The 14,360-nt window shown below is 42.4% G+C and overlaps 3 protein-coding genes and 1 non-coding gene across 5 annotated transcripts in view; 1 reads left to right on the forward strand and 3 right to left on the reverse strand.

The window, feature by feature from the left end:
* Positions 1 to 14,360, reverse strand: part of LOC133545393 (zinc finger protein 501-like) — a 399,721-nt gene that overhangs the window by 354,330 nt on the left and 31,031 nt on the right. The gene's annotated exons all lie outside the window — the stretch shown is intronic.
* LOC133545390 (gastrula zinc finger protein XlCGF57.1-like) overlaps positions 1 to 14,360 on the forward strand; it is a 179,611-nt gene that overhangs the window by 90,683 nt on the left and 74,568 nt on the right. The gene's annotated exons all lie outside the window — the stretch shown is intronic.
* On the reverse strand, positions 1,570 to 1,656 carry trnay-gua (transfer RNA tyrosine (anticodon GUA)). Its single transcript is given in 2 exon segments — positions 1,570 to 1,605; positions 1,620 to 1,656. It is a non-coding gene; the product is annotated as a tRNA-Tyr (tRNA).
* LOC133545493 (uncharacterized) lies at positions 5,301 to 10,751 on the reverse strand. The gene is made up of 2 exons (XM_061891144.1): positions 10,434 to 10,751; positions 5,301 to 7,008 (listed from the first exon to the last, which is right to left on the reverse strand). Exons 1-2 carry the CDS (start codon positions 10,618 to 10,620, stop codon positions 6,242 to 6,244), a joined length of 954 nt encoding a protein of 317 aa, XP_061747128.1. The 5' UTR covers positions 10,621 to 10,751; the 3' UTR covers positions 5,301 to 6,241.

The following is a 14,360-nucleotide window of genomic DNA, read 5'->3' on the forward strand; positions in this document are numbered from 1 at the left end:
AATTTTACCGGTCCCAGAATATCCCTAAAATAAGCTTTAAAGTGCCTTTTTTTCGCTCTCTGCCAGGACATTTTCCATTTTCCTGTGACGTCACACAGTGCTACCAATACAAACAAACAATGGCAGATACCACAGCAAGATATAGCGACATTAGCTCGGATTCAGAATCGGATTTCAGCCGCTTAATACATTCAACAGATTACGCATGTATTGAAACGGATAGTTGGAGTATGAAAGTATTGAAGAAGAAACTGAAGCTATTGAGCAAATAGCTATTGACGCTATTCATAGCCATAGCATGGCCGAATAGCTGCGTTAGCATCGCCGGTAAAATGTGCGGACCAAACGATCAGGACTCTTGCATCTTGTGACACTAGAGCAACTTAAATCTGTTGATTGGTAAGTGTTTTTTGTCATTAAATGTGGGTGGAAGGAAACGTAATATAGTTGCAAATGCATCTACAGGTTATCCATACTACTCTGTGCCATGTCTGCTTTAGCACCACCGGTAAATAGCATGTTACCATCGATTAGCGTAGTAGGTTAGCATCGATTAGCTGGCAGTCAACATCAACAAAACTCACCTTTGTGATTTTGTTGACTTTATAGTTGCAAATGCATCTGCAGGTTATCCATACATCTCTGTGCCATGTCTGTCATCGCCAGTAAATAGCATGTTAGCGTCGATTAGCATAGCATGTTAGCATCGACTAGCTGGCAGTCACGCCGCGACCAAATATGTCTGATTAGCACATAAGTCAACATCAACAAAACTCACCTCTGTGATTTAGTTGACTTTATCGTTGCAAATGCATCTGCAGGTTATCCATACATCTCTGTGCCATGTCTGTCATCGCCGGTAAAATGTCTAATTTTGCATCTTTGGGCCCGTGGTGCAACTTGAATCCCTCCCTGTTAGTGTTGTTACACCCTCCGACAACACACCGACGAGGCATGATGTCTCCAAGGTTCCAAAAAATAGTCGAAAAAACGGAAAATAACAGAGCTGAGACCCGGTGTTTGTAATGTGTTCGAGGAAATGAAAATAGTGGCTGTATTACCTCGGTGACGTCACGTTCTGACGTCATCGCAAAAAGAGCGATAAACAGAAAGGCGTTTAATTCGCAAAAATTTACCCATTAAGAGTTCGGAAATCGGTTGAAAAAAATATATGGTCTTTTTTCTGCAAAATCAAGGTATATATTGACGCTTACATAGGTCTGGTGATAATGTTCCCCTTTAACAAACAACAGCATGCTGGCCAGGAGTTGAACCTGGAATTTTGTAGTCCATAGTGAGACACATTATCCATTGCATCACTATCCCTACGGGAAGAAACATCTTACTGTAGGACAGGTTGTATATCGCAAATATCTTACGCCAAAACAACACGCAGTTTATATCGTCAGGATCTAAGACATTATTTTGATTCTTATTTGAACGACATCACACAAAAAAATAATGTATGAATGAGTGAGAATGAGGGAGGTACGGTTTTGGGTTGGTGCACTAATTGTATGTGTATCTTGTGTTGTTTGTCTTGATAAAAAAAAAAAGAGTAACAGGGGATCCTTCGAGCCGGATTTGAACCAGCGACCTAAGGATTTCAGCACGAGCAACTACAGTCCTCCGCTCTACCAGCTGAGCTATCGAAGGTTAGTATTACTCTATACTAACTCTGATTTTTAAATCACTTTATTATCAATCAATCAATCACTCAAAGTTTTCTTATATAGCCCTAAATCACAAGTGTCTCAAAGGGCTGCACAAGCCACAACGACGTCATCGGCTCGGATCCCACATCAGGGCAAAAAAAAAACTCAACCTAATGGGATGGCAATGAGAAATCTTGGAGGGGACCGCAGATGTATTTTAAAAAATATACCAAAATGAGGCCATGTCATTGAAGAATGTTTTACTACTATGAATGTTAGGAATATTGCATACAATTAAACTTAATTTAACCTGCCTGAAACCCTTTGAAACCATCTTGTTTGAATACCCTCTTGTGTACCTTGTTCAGCCATTTCACTGTCAATTGGACTTCAACAAAAGTAGCTGACTATTTGTCTCAACTGCCCATTAAACTTGTGTCCCCAAGGCATTTGGCTCGAACATGTGGGGAGCATCCAAGTTAAATCCAGTTCAGAGTTGGCAACTTTGGGAGAGTGGCTTCTTTTTTGGTCAAAACCTTCTTACTTGATGAGGATGTAAAAGTGGCTTGATTGTCAATAATGAGGTTTGTGTTCAAGCAATTGGTGAGTTGAGCTTTGACAGTTCCCAGCTTGTCACTGAACATACAAACTAATTCATGTTCATCTGAGGTTGCCAATATGGCTCTTCACTTAGATGTTGGGCTAATCAGGTATGAAGAAGATCTGGGTACCTCAGACAGCAGAGCATTACACTTTTAATCTGAGGGTCCAGGGTTCAAGTCCTTATTCATGCAACTGATGCTAGCCTCTTTACATTTCTACAAAGACTTCACTTAGCAGTCCTGTAACCTTTATTTAATTTGAGTAGTTTTCAAAAGCAACCAAAAAGATGCCTTACAACCACTTTAGCTCAGGTGGGAGAGCGTTAAACTGATCATCTGAAGGTTAAGATGCAAAGCGTTAAACTTAAGTTGTTAGACAGTGTACCTGTATAAAAGTTGTGGTTCATCTCTTGCTGTAAGTGTGTTGGATGCACCCTCACGTCACACTGAGCCCAGCTTTACTACTCTCACTTTCAAGTGATACATGTTTGTTTAGTTTTGACTGGGTTTGAGATTGATAGCAAGGTTTGCAGTATCACCAACAGTGACCCACCTGCGATCAAGGCACTTCAGTGCTAGCAGTGGCGTGAATGTCCAAAGAGTTAGACAGGCTGAGAAAAAGAGCAGTGATTATTGCATCACACGCACCTTGCTCATTGCAGAAAGGTCCTGTCAACCAGCTTGTCACATTTAAAAATCTGATTTTGAGGTTAGTTGCTCAGTTTACGGCCATACTACACTGAGCATGCCGGATCTGGTCAGCTCTGAGAATTTAAGCCCGGTCAAGCCTGGTTAGTATTTGGATGGGAGAGTGAGCGGGAATATCTTACAACGTTTACAGGAACTTGCCATACTTGTCAATACAGCTACATATTGCTCGTCCAAACAAAACCTTGCTCTTCTGACAGAAAAACATGATACTTGAGATGGTTTCCTGTGGACGGGACTCTCGCTGCTGTCTTGGATCCGCTTGAACTGAACTCTCGCGGCTGTGTTGGAGCCACTATGGATTGAACTTTCACAGTATCATGTTAGACCCGCTCGACATCCATTGCTTTCGGTCCCCTAGAGGGGGGGAGTTGCCCACTTCTGAGGTCCTCTCCAAGGTTTCTCATAGTCAGCATTGTCACTGGCGTCCCACTGGATGTGAATTCTCCCTGCCCACTGGGTGTGAGTTTTCCTTGCCCTTTTGTGGGTTCTTCCGAGGATGTTGTAGTCGTAATGATTTGTGCAGTCCTTTGAGACATTTGTGATTTGGGGCTATATAAATAAACATTGATTGATTGATTGATTGATACAACCTGCCTATCATGTGATTCTACCATGTTGGCAAAATACAAACACACAATATATTTACATATACAACACATAAAACATGGAATTAAAAGTGAACGGTACCCATCCCTAACAGCAAGTGTTGTTGTACTGGAAACTAATTTACAAACAGAACTTCATCACACACAATACTCCACTATGGAGTTGTTGTTATATTAAAATTAGAAAAAAATCCATCTTTGTACAGCAATGGTTTGAAAAAGGCATTTGGTCGCTGATGCACTTATTGAGTGATAAAAGTATTTTATTATTTGAAGATTTCATTAAGTACAACCTGCAAACAGACACAATATTTTAAACAATTATAAAGGCTTTTGTTCAAAATATTGTAATTCCAGTAAATCTTTTTTTTTTAATTCTTTACCATTTCTTCTTTACTGTATTTTCTCTGAAACAAAAAAAAAAAAATACTCATAATTTGAAAGTTTCCATTCTTCCAAACGCCAAGGAGTTCCATTCATTTTCTACCGCTTATTCCCTTTGGGGTCGCGGGGGGGGGGGGGGGGGGGGGAGGAGGCGTGGGGGGAGGCGGCGTGGGGGGAGGCGCTGGTGCCTATCTCAGCTACAATCGGGCAGAAGGTGGTGTACACCCTGGACAAGTCGCCACCTTATCGCAGACGCCAAGCAGTTAATTTAAGGAAAAAAAAGCCCCGGATTGACAATTTAAAATAATTTGTAAGATGTTGTTTTGCAATTGAAGACAACACTTGTTCGTTCTGTGATAGGGAAACAAAATAAACAGTTTATTTTATGAATGAAATGAATGGATGAAATCGCTGTGAGATTATGTAAAATATCGGCTTTTGCCTGACATTCCAAACTTTGATTGATATTGATGTTGTAAAAAATGTCTAAAACACAATAAGGGATATTTCTGTGTGGAGTTTGTATGTTCTCCCCGTGACTGCGTGGGTTCCCTTCGGGTAATCCGGTTTACTCCCACCTCCAAAGACATGCACCTGGGGATAGGCCCCCTCCCACCTCCAAAGACATGCACCTGGGGATAGGTTGACTGGCAACACTAAATGGGCCCTAGTGTGTGAATGTGAGTGTGAATGTTGTCTGTCCATCTGTGTTGGCCCTGCGATGAAGTGGCGACTTGTCCAGGGTGTACACCGACTTCAGCCCGATTGTAACTGAGATAGGCACCAGCGCCCCCCGCGACCTTAAAGTGAATAAGCAGTAGAAAATGGATGGATGGATTTTTTTTAATCCACAAATGTAAGTTCGTAAAAACCAAACCATTCTTCCACAAACAATTTTGACATATTCTCTCACTTTTTATTGCATAAAGGTATACGTACTTACATATGAAGTTAAAGTATAAAACAATCACAACACAATCATCATAATACAAAAGACAGTAATAAAGATAATTGATCAAATGGATTACAGATACCCAACAAATGATTCATAAAGTCACACATTTTAAAATTGTATAAGAGACAACTGTTCAAATGATGTATAAAGTAAATAATAATATGCTTCCTGAAGTGGTCCAGAAGATGTTTCAGATGTGAAGCACTAAATATGTATATCACAAATAGGGGGTAATCTATGGGACTATTAGCAATTAGAAATACAGCTATGTAACACTTTCATATTTTAAACTATCCAATCTATAAATAAAGGAGCATATTAAACAGATTGTTACACAAACAACAATGTCACACATGTTATATGTGCTGATGTTTTTAGCAAGTCAAAGTTAAAGTTTTGACAGTTTATTTCAAATCCTGCAGTTTCATTTGCTGCTGCTGTTCTCACCAGCACACTTGTGTTTCTTACACTGGTACTTAGAAGAGAATCTTTCACCACACACACTGCAACTCAACACTTTCTCTCCTGGGTGTCTTCTCATGTGTCTAACAAGGTTTGATCGTTCATAAAAGCTTCTGTTGCAGATTGGACAGGAATGTAATTTTTCCCCAGTGTGTGTTCTCATGTGTCTTTCCAAATTCTGACTTTGTGTAAAACCTTTACCACACGTTGAACAGGAAAAAGGTTTTTCACCAGTGTGTGCTCTCATGTGTCTTTTCAAACTCTGAAGTTCTGTAAAACCTTTACCACAGGTTGAACAGGAAAAAGGTTTTTCACCAGTGTGTGTTCTCTTGTGTACTTCCAAATTGTTTCTTTGTACAAAACTTTTACTGCAGATTGAACAGACATAAGGTTTTTCTCCGTTGTGTATTCTCATGTGTCTTTTCAAATTGTGACTTTGTGCAAAACCCTTACTACAGAGTGAACAGGTAAATAAGTTTTCTCCAGTGTGTGTTCTCATGTGTCTTTTCAGACGACAAAGGTATTTAAAAGTTTTGTCACAGTGAGAACATATGAAGTGAGTGTTGTCAGTGTGACATGTCTTATCATCTTTAGAGTCTTCATCATCAGTGTCAGGAGAGTGTGACGTTGTGTCCTCACTATCTGATAGTGGAGCTAAGAGCTTGTCTGCTTGTGATCCTCCACAGTGGTCTCCATCAGCTTCTGTTGTCATGTGTATTGGTTGGGGATATCTTTACGCTGCTGCTCCGCCTCCGCTTGGGATGGTTTCCTGTGGACGGGACCCTCGCTGCTGTCTTGGATCCGCTTTGAACTGAACTCTCGCGGCTGTGTTGGAGCCACTATGGATTGAACTTTCACAGTATCATGTTAGACCCGCTCGACATCCATTGCTTTCGGTCCCCTAGAGGGGGGGAGTTGCCCACTTCTGAGGTCCTCTCCAAGGTTTCTCATAGTCAGCATTGTCACTGGCGTCCCACTGGATGTGAATTCTCCCTGCCCACTGGGTGTGAGTTTTCCTTGCCCTTTTGTGGGTTCTTCCGAGGATGTCGTAGTCGTAATGATTTGTACAGTCCTTTGAGACATTTGTGATTTAGGGCTATATAAATAAACATTGATTGACATTGATTGATTGATGTGTTGTGTTGAGCTGCTGCTTGGAGGCTCCGCCTCTCTCTTCTCCTCACTTTCACCTTTGACTTCATCATCTTCACTCTTCACAGGGACACCAGTCACTGGGAACTCCTCCAACCATTTAGGCTGACTGATGTGGTATTCCTCCTCTTCCTCTTCAATGTGCGGCGGCTCTTTGTCCTCCTTTTCCTCTTTAAAGTAGGGGGTCGGAGGGTCCTCCTCTTCCTTTTTAATGTGAGGGGTCAGTGGATCATCCTCTTCCTTTTTGATATGTAAGATCAGTGGTTCCCCCGCTTGCCCTTTAATGTGAAGGGTCAGTTTAACACTACGGGTCTGTGGCGTCTCGTCTTTCTCTTTAATGTCGGTGGGCTGTGGATCCTCTCTTACATCCTCCATCCTTAATGTGTTGGGAATGTGGTACCTCTTCTTCCTTATGTATGTTGGAGGACTGTGGTTCCTCCTCCTGCTCATGAGGTAGAGGTTCTTCTTCGACGTCTGCGGGACTGGAGAAAACAAACATTCTTTAGAAAAGTCCAGCTTTGCTCAGTCACATGAGACATTGTTTCCCCTCACAGCAGTCAGGGTACTTCCAGATGACACATGAAGAAGACCTTCAGGGGAATGCGTTCCCAGGTCAACGTCCAATCCACTTTAATCATATAAAATCATTCTAAAAGTCATTCCTGCAATCCTTAATGGTAGACGCCATACGTGAAAGTGTTTTGTTCTCCCTCTGAATAAGTCATACACACATAGGAAATAATGTATCACATGCCAGCCTCCACGCAGTAGTACTAGTGATGAGCTCCCCCTGCTGGTGGACAATAATTACTGTCATTTTCAAATTAATTTTTAGAGACATGTCACACTAAAAAAGCATGAGCACAGTCAACATGTTGGCCGAAAAAGATGACATCTGTTTTGTTTTCATTTAGACAGTGTCAACACAATTTAACCGGGATGAAGTAATCAGATTACTGACTACTCCTTCAAAAGATAACTTGTTTATCTTATTAATAATAGTAATAATGGATTAGATCAATTTAGTGTGTTTCTGGACACTCAAATTGTATTTGAATGAGAACTGAGAAGGCATTATTCATGCAGTCCATGCATTCAATGTGGTAAGCTACATTTAATAATAATAATAATAATAATAAGAAGAAGAAGAAGAAGATGAATCAATTCCTGAAGTGTGTGTATGAATGCTCCAATGCTGATCTGAAATGCTGACAGAATGTAGTCTGAATGTAAGAATAGTTTGAATGTTGGAATGGTTTAAATGTTGAAGAGTTGGAATTTCCAGGAAAACTGGAATTTGCTTTAAAAATTGGGAACATGTTAGTTTGAATGTCCAGGATGAGTGGAATATGTTGATGTTGAAATGGTTTGAATAGGTTCATATCAATGGTAATTTCCTGGACATTTGAGAATTTGGGGAAAAGCGGGATTTTTTTTGAAATGATGAGCATGAACTAGTTGAATTGGTCAGTGTTGGAATTGTTTGAATTTGTCAAGAAATGTTGAAGTAGTAACAGTTTTTTAATTGAATATTTGTATTACTGAATTTCGTGAAAACCGAGATTTTTTTAAGTTCTTAAAGCAACTTGTTTTTTTTGTCCTGACTAAGAGGAATGTTTTGACAGTGGAACGGTTTGAATGTGAAAGGAGTCATCGCAATATAGAGGGTTGGAAATAATGTTAGACAAATATAGGAATGCCTACAAAATTGTTGAATGTGGAAAAATGGTTGTTTGAAATTCCAAGATGAATGGAATGTGCTAAAGGTGGAATGGTTTGAATGGGTTGAAAAATGTGGGAGTTGTGAAAGTTAGAAAAATGTATAATTAATTTTGAACGGGGAAAATGTCCCTACAGACCAGGAATTTTCGGAAATCCAGGAATGTTTTTAAATAAGAGCACACAGTTCCTGAACAGGCTGAATATTTTGAAGTTGGAACAGTTTGAATTGGAGGAAAAATGGGGGAGTTGTTGAACTTTGATTTACTACATTTCAATGGGAATGTCATGGAAATTTGGGAATTTCGGGAACATTGTGAATGTTCTGAACGGTGAGTGTTGGACTTTTTCAAATTGGTCGAGAAATGTTGAAGTAGTAACATTTTTAATTGAGAAATGATATTATGGAATTCCTGGAATTTCGTGAAGAAAGGGAATTTTTCCAAGTCTGAAAAACAACATTTTTTTTTCCTGATTGGGTTGAAAAATGTGGAAGGAGTCGTCGCCAGAAAAAAGGGTCAAGAAATGGTTTGAAAAAATGGGAATTCCTAGAATTTTTTTGAACTTGGAAAAATAACAGATTGAATGTCCAGGATTAGTGGAATATGTTGAACGTGGAATGGTTTGAATCAGTTGAAAAATGTGTAAATGGTAGAATTTTGAAAACATGCCAATTGATTTTGAATAGGAAATATTACTAAGCAATTATGTATTCTTGTTTCAAGCTATTTTAGTGGCTAGCTTAGCACTTAGCCTGCCCGTCCTTTGTGTGTAACATGTTTAACCTTGTCCTACTGTCCTTCAGTGATAATACTACTTGTAAGAAATGTAATATATTTGCTGCAATGGAGGATGGTTGAACGTGTGATGTGAGAAGATAAAGTTAGCTGTCACTACAACTAATTCCTTTGGTCGGCCAACTGAACATCAAAAATACAAATCAGCGGTTAAAAATCTGGATGTTTGGGGTCTTTGTGAGTGGAAACAATTGTATTATGTCCCATACTAAATCAGAGTTTCAAGGTTTGATGAACACGATGGCCTTGTCGTACGAAGTTTAGTTTCTACACAGTTTGGGAATTATAAGTATGTAAGTAAAAATGCATCTGTTGTTTTGTGTCAGTTTTGATCAAGTAAACTCCTATTTGTTAAACCTTTGTACAAGTTTAAAACGATCGCAATGCTAATTTTTGTTAGCTTGTCAATATGGTCGTCCATTGTATGTTAGCATTAGGCCAGTGGCGCAAAAGCCAACCTTTATCCTGTATGGTTGTATTGTGATGTGTCTTCTTGTCCCTTTTCATTTACCATGAAATGAATAACGTGGACCTCGACTTAAACAAATTGAAAAACCTGTTTAAAAAACACCCGAATGGTGTTACCATTTAGTGGTCAATCGTACGGAATATGTACTGCACTGTGCAATCTACTAATAAAAGTCTCAATCAATCAATCAAACAGGGGGGCGGAAGGCGGGGTACACCCTGGAAAATTCCATAAAACCTTTAAACTATTTTTAAAATGTTATCCTAAGTAAAAATGTATCCTCCTGTTTGTGGCTACTATAAGGCATATTTTCTGAGGATATGCATTTTTACAGCATTTTTTAAAGAGATAATATTCTGTGGATATTATATTGATCAACTAATTCTTATGTAAGGGGCTTAGTGAGCGGAATAGAGGCGCTCCCATTGACTCCATTGTTAGAATTAGGATAATTAAGGTTTTGCTAACATTTGCTTAGGAATTAGAATACATAAAAAATAAAAACATGTTATTATCTTACATAAGGATTGTGAATGATATAGGCATAGTTAAACTAAAAATCAGATCCCCTTTGATGATTTTTCTACATACTGTGAACTGTTTGATGGTGTGGTGAAAGTAAGAAAATAAATACATGTCAGGAAACTGCAAATTTCAGCAAAAATTGCTGGCAAACTTTTTAAAACCTGGTTAAAGATTGTTGGTAGTAAACCCAAAGAGGCATGTGTATGTTGAAAAACGATGTTAGGATTAGCTTTATTATTTGGGTTTGGGGGGCCCCGTCATGGGGGCCGCCCCTGGCTCAGCTCTGACTTGTTCCACCACTGGTCATTGTGATTATATTATATATTCCAAATGTCATGTTCTTGTTATTAATCAAATATAGTGTTAGTAAACGTTTGAGAGTAAGAAGTCAACAAACCTGTTCTGTGTAACACAACTTGATGTTTCGTGAAAAGAGCGTCCAGTAGTTGATTGTTTTCCTCCTTTGTTCTCGAAAGTTCCGCCTCGTATTCTGCTATCGTTCTTTCTAACACTACAAATATTTCTTCAACGGCAGCAGTTAGTCGCTGATCCACCAACGCTCTCAACATTTGTAATGTAGACATTTTCACACAATCACAACACTTTACTCTCACACTTGATCTCTACTTAGCGATGTGTTGATAACTTATGTGTCTTCTGTTAGCAGCTAACAAGCTAAGCTAACTAACAAACAAAGATAGCACGAGAAGCAGCACAGTGCTTTTAGCGCATCTAGACGTTTTCATCCTCAAATAAAGAATCAAATATGTATTTTATATGACTTAAATATTTCAAACTGGAGAACAAATAATAAGACTGACTTATTAGCGTCCTGTTCGCGGCTTTCTGGGTCGATGTGCTTTCACGACAGTTAGCACACTTGTTACAGGATGATTGTATGGACATGCGGCGCCACCCTGTGGCAGCCACGGTGCCCGCACCTATAACTTGTCACTGTGTCACGTGTGTTTACCTCCGTTGTACTTCCTACATGCAGCCTGAATACACGGTACTGACACACAGTAGGACTCTTGTCGTCTTTATAATACAACACACGCTATAACATGGTGTCAGAAGTCCAAGCAGGACCCGATTATGCCCCACATTCTGTCCGTTGTTGAGACAGTGTGCGTTTATCTGTCTTGGTGAGTTTTAGCAGTTTCAGTTAGCCTGTTAGCTTTAGCACCGCGTTGGTATAATGGCATCCAACATCCCGCCTCCGGAGCCCATGAAGATGGCTGGAGACACTCACGGCAACTGGAAAAACTTCAGAGCAGAGTTTGAGGATTATCTCCTGGCAACGGGGCTCAACGAGAAGGAGAAGCCCGTCCAAGCAGCGGTGCTGAGACGGCTAATGGGGAACGACTGCCTCCATGTATACAAATACAACCTGGGACTCACTGTCGACCAACAGAAAGATGCCGATGCTATTCTGGAGGCACTGGAGGGATACTTTACCCCCGCGAAGAATGTCACATTCGAGAGGTACGTTTTTGGAAACTTAAAGCAAGAGGAAGGAGAACCCATAGATGCTTTTGTTACAAGGCTGCGAGAAAAGGCTGCCTCTTGTGAATATGGAGCTATAAAAGATGAACTCATAAAGGACAAGCTTGTCCTTGGCATTGCTGATGAGGGCGCCAGACGTCGTTTGCTAAGAGAAAATGATCTCAAATTGGATCAAGCAATCATGATCTGCCGTACAGCTGAGGTCATGGACAATAAATTAAAAACAATGTCACTGGGCAACTCTGGGCCTGGAGAGAGCATCAATGCCGCGCAGGGGGGACAAAGATATGGACGCAGGTCTGCCGGTAGGTCATCTGAGCCCACCAACACCAGTGCACAGCTCCAGAGAATGAGAGACACCGTGGAATGCAAGTACTGTGGTACAAGACACGCACGTGGGCGAGACCAGTGCCCTGCATTTGGTAAATCCTGCCGCTTTTGTGGCACTGCCAACCATTTCGCCAAAGTATGCATGAAGAGGGGTCAGCACGCACGCCAGTTGAATGCTGTGGATGACCCGTCAACAGGGGAACAGGAGGACAGTGATGAAAGAGATGTGTACACAGCAGAGAGCGTGGGAGCGGTGAACACGCAAGGGAAAAAGTGGTTTGTCAATCTGCCACTGCAACAGGGGGTCCAGAGGTGCCAGCTCGACTCGGGAGCCACCTGCAATGTGATTAGCATGAAGGACAAGATGAGACTGGCGCCCAGAACGCCTCTTCAGAAGAGTCTCACCAGATTGAAGCTGTACAACAGTGAGTGGATGAACTCGCTGGGGTTATACAGCACACAGTGTGTCATTAGGGGCAGAACACACAAGCTGGACTTTGAGGTTGTGCATACAGGCCAAAGGCCCTTGCTTTCGGGGGAGACGTGAGAGACTAGGCCTGATACGATTCACCATTCCTGAGGATCTAAATAAAGTGGAACACTGCAGGAGGGGAGACCTGACCGAAGAGCGTCTCATCAACACATACCACGACGTGTTCGCCAGCCCAGTCGAGTCCCTGCCTGGTGATGTTCACTTTGAGCTGGACAGCAGTGTGGTGCCTGTGCAGTGTGCCCCCAGGAATGTTCCAGTGGCCCTCAAGGCAGCTGTTAAAGCACAGCTCGATCAATATGAATAGGATGGACATTTAACCACAGTCACACAGCACACAGACTGGATTAGCAATCTGGTCATAGTGAAAAAAACGGAAAAATTGAGACTATGCATTGACCCAAAGCCACTCAACCGAGCCCTGAAACGGTCCCACTACCTCATGCCCACTTTAGATGATGTGTTGTACAAGCTGCCAAAGGCGCGTATATTCACGCTGGTGGATGCGCGTGATGCATTCCTGCAGTGCCGACTGGATGAGGAGAGCAGCCTGATGACAACGTTCTGGACACCATGGGGCAGAAAACGGTGGCTGAAGCTCCCCTTTGGTGTGTCAGTTGCTCCGGAACTGTACCAGAGAAAGCAACATGAGCTCCTAGCTGGATTAACTGGGATTGAGCCCATAGCCGATGACATCCTCATAGTTGGCTGCGGGGATACGGACGAGGAGGCCAACCGCGACCATGACACAAACCTAATTTCCCTAATGGACAGATGCAGAGAAGTTAAGCTCAGGCTGAGCCTGAAAAAGTTGCAGTTCCGAGTGAAGGAGGTCCGCTTCCACGGCCACATACTGTCTGCCGAGGGCCTCAAGGCTGACCCTGAGAAGATCAGGGCGGTTCTGGACATGCCAAACCCCACAGACGCTAAAGGGGTCCAGCGGTGTGTTGGCTTTGTGAACTATCTTTCCAGATTTATGCCCCGCCTGTCAGAGGTATGTGAACCATTGAGGAGGCTGCTAGACAAAGACGTGGCGTGGCACTGGCTGCCAAAACATGATGCTGCCATGAAGGAAATGAAGACACTGGTCACAGCAGTACCGGTCTTGCGCTATTATGACGCCATCAAGCCAGTCACCATACAGAGCGACTCCAGTCAGACAGGCCTGGGCTGCTGTCTGCTACAGGAAGGGTAGCCTGTCACTTTTGCTTCCCGCGCCCTGACCCAGACGGAACAAAACTATGCACAGATAGAAAAGGAGTGCCTGAGCATCGTGTTCGCCTGTCAACGCTTCCACTACTACCTATATGGACGGGGTGATGTGACAGCAGAGACCGACCACCGGCCTTTAGTGTCCATCTTCAGTAAGCCCCTCCTCAGCGCGCCCAAGCGCCTACAGAGCATGCTCCTGACACTTCAGAATTACTGCCTTACGGTCGTGTACAAGCCAGGCCCTGAAATGTACATAAGTGACACGCTTAGTAGAGCCACCACCCCGCCACGGAAGACAGACACACTGTACCGACGAGAAATGGTCTGCAGCATGCAACAGGAGCAGTGTGACGCAGCGGCCATTCAGCAGGCAGACTACCTCAATGTCAGCAGCCAACGCCTGGCACAGATCCGAGCACACACAGAGGAGGATGTGTGTCTCCAAACGCTCAAGGCAGTCGTACTGCGGGGATGGCCAGAACACAAAGAGGAAGCCCCCGTACTCATCAGGGACTACTGGGCCATCAGAGATGAAATTAGCGCACAGGATGGCGTGCTTTTCAGGAGCCAGCGTGTCATCATTCCGAAAGCCATACGTCCGGAAATGCTGAGGAGGATCCACTACAATCATGTGGGTGGTGAAGCATGTTACAGACATGCTCGCGATACATTGTACTGGCCCGGCATGCAAGGGGAAGTCAAAGACTATGTACAGCAGTGTTCTGTATGTAACGAGTATGCGCACGAACAACAAAAAGAGACCATGATGTCACACCCGCTCCCCAC

Source organism: Nerophis ophidion, linkage group LG28, assembly GCF_033978795.1.
Source record: "Nerophis ophidion isolate RoL-2023_Sa linkage group LG28, RoL_Noph_v1.0, whole genome shotgun sequence".
Lineage (NCBI taxonomy): Eukaryota > Metazoa > Chordata > Actinopteri > Syngnathiformes > Syngnathidae > Nerophis > Nerophis ophidion.

Coding starts and splice junctions, on each gene's coding strand:
- LOC133545493 (XM_061891144.1), bottom strand. CDS start 10,620: ATGTCTACATTACAAATGTTGAGAGCGTTGGTGGATCAGCGACTAACT. Junction 7,009..10,433: donor AGTTGTGTTACACAGAACAG/GTTTGTTGACTT, acceptor TGTTTTCTCCAG/TCCCGCAGACGTCGAAGAAG.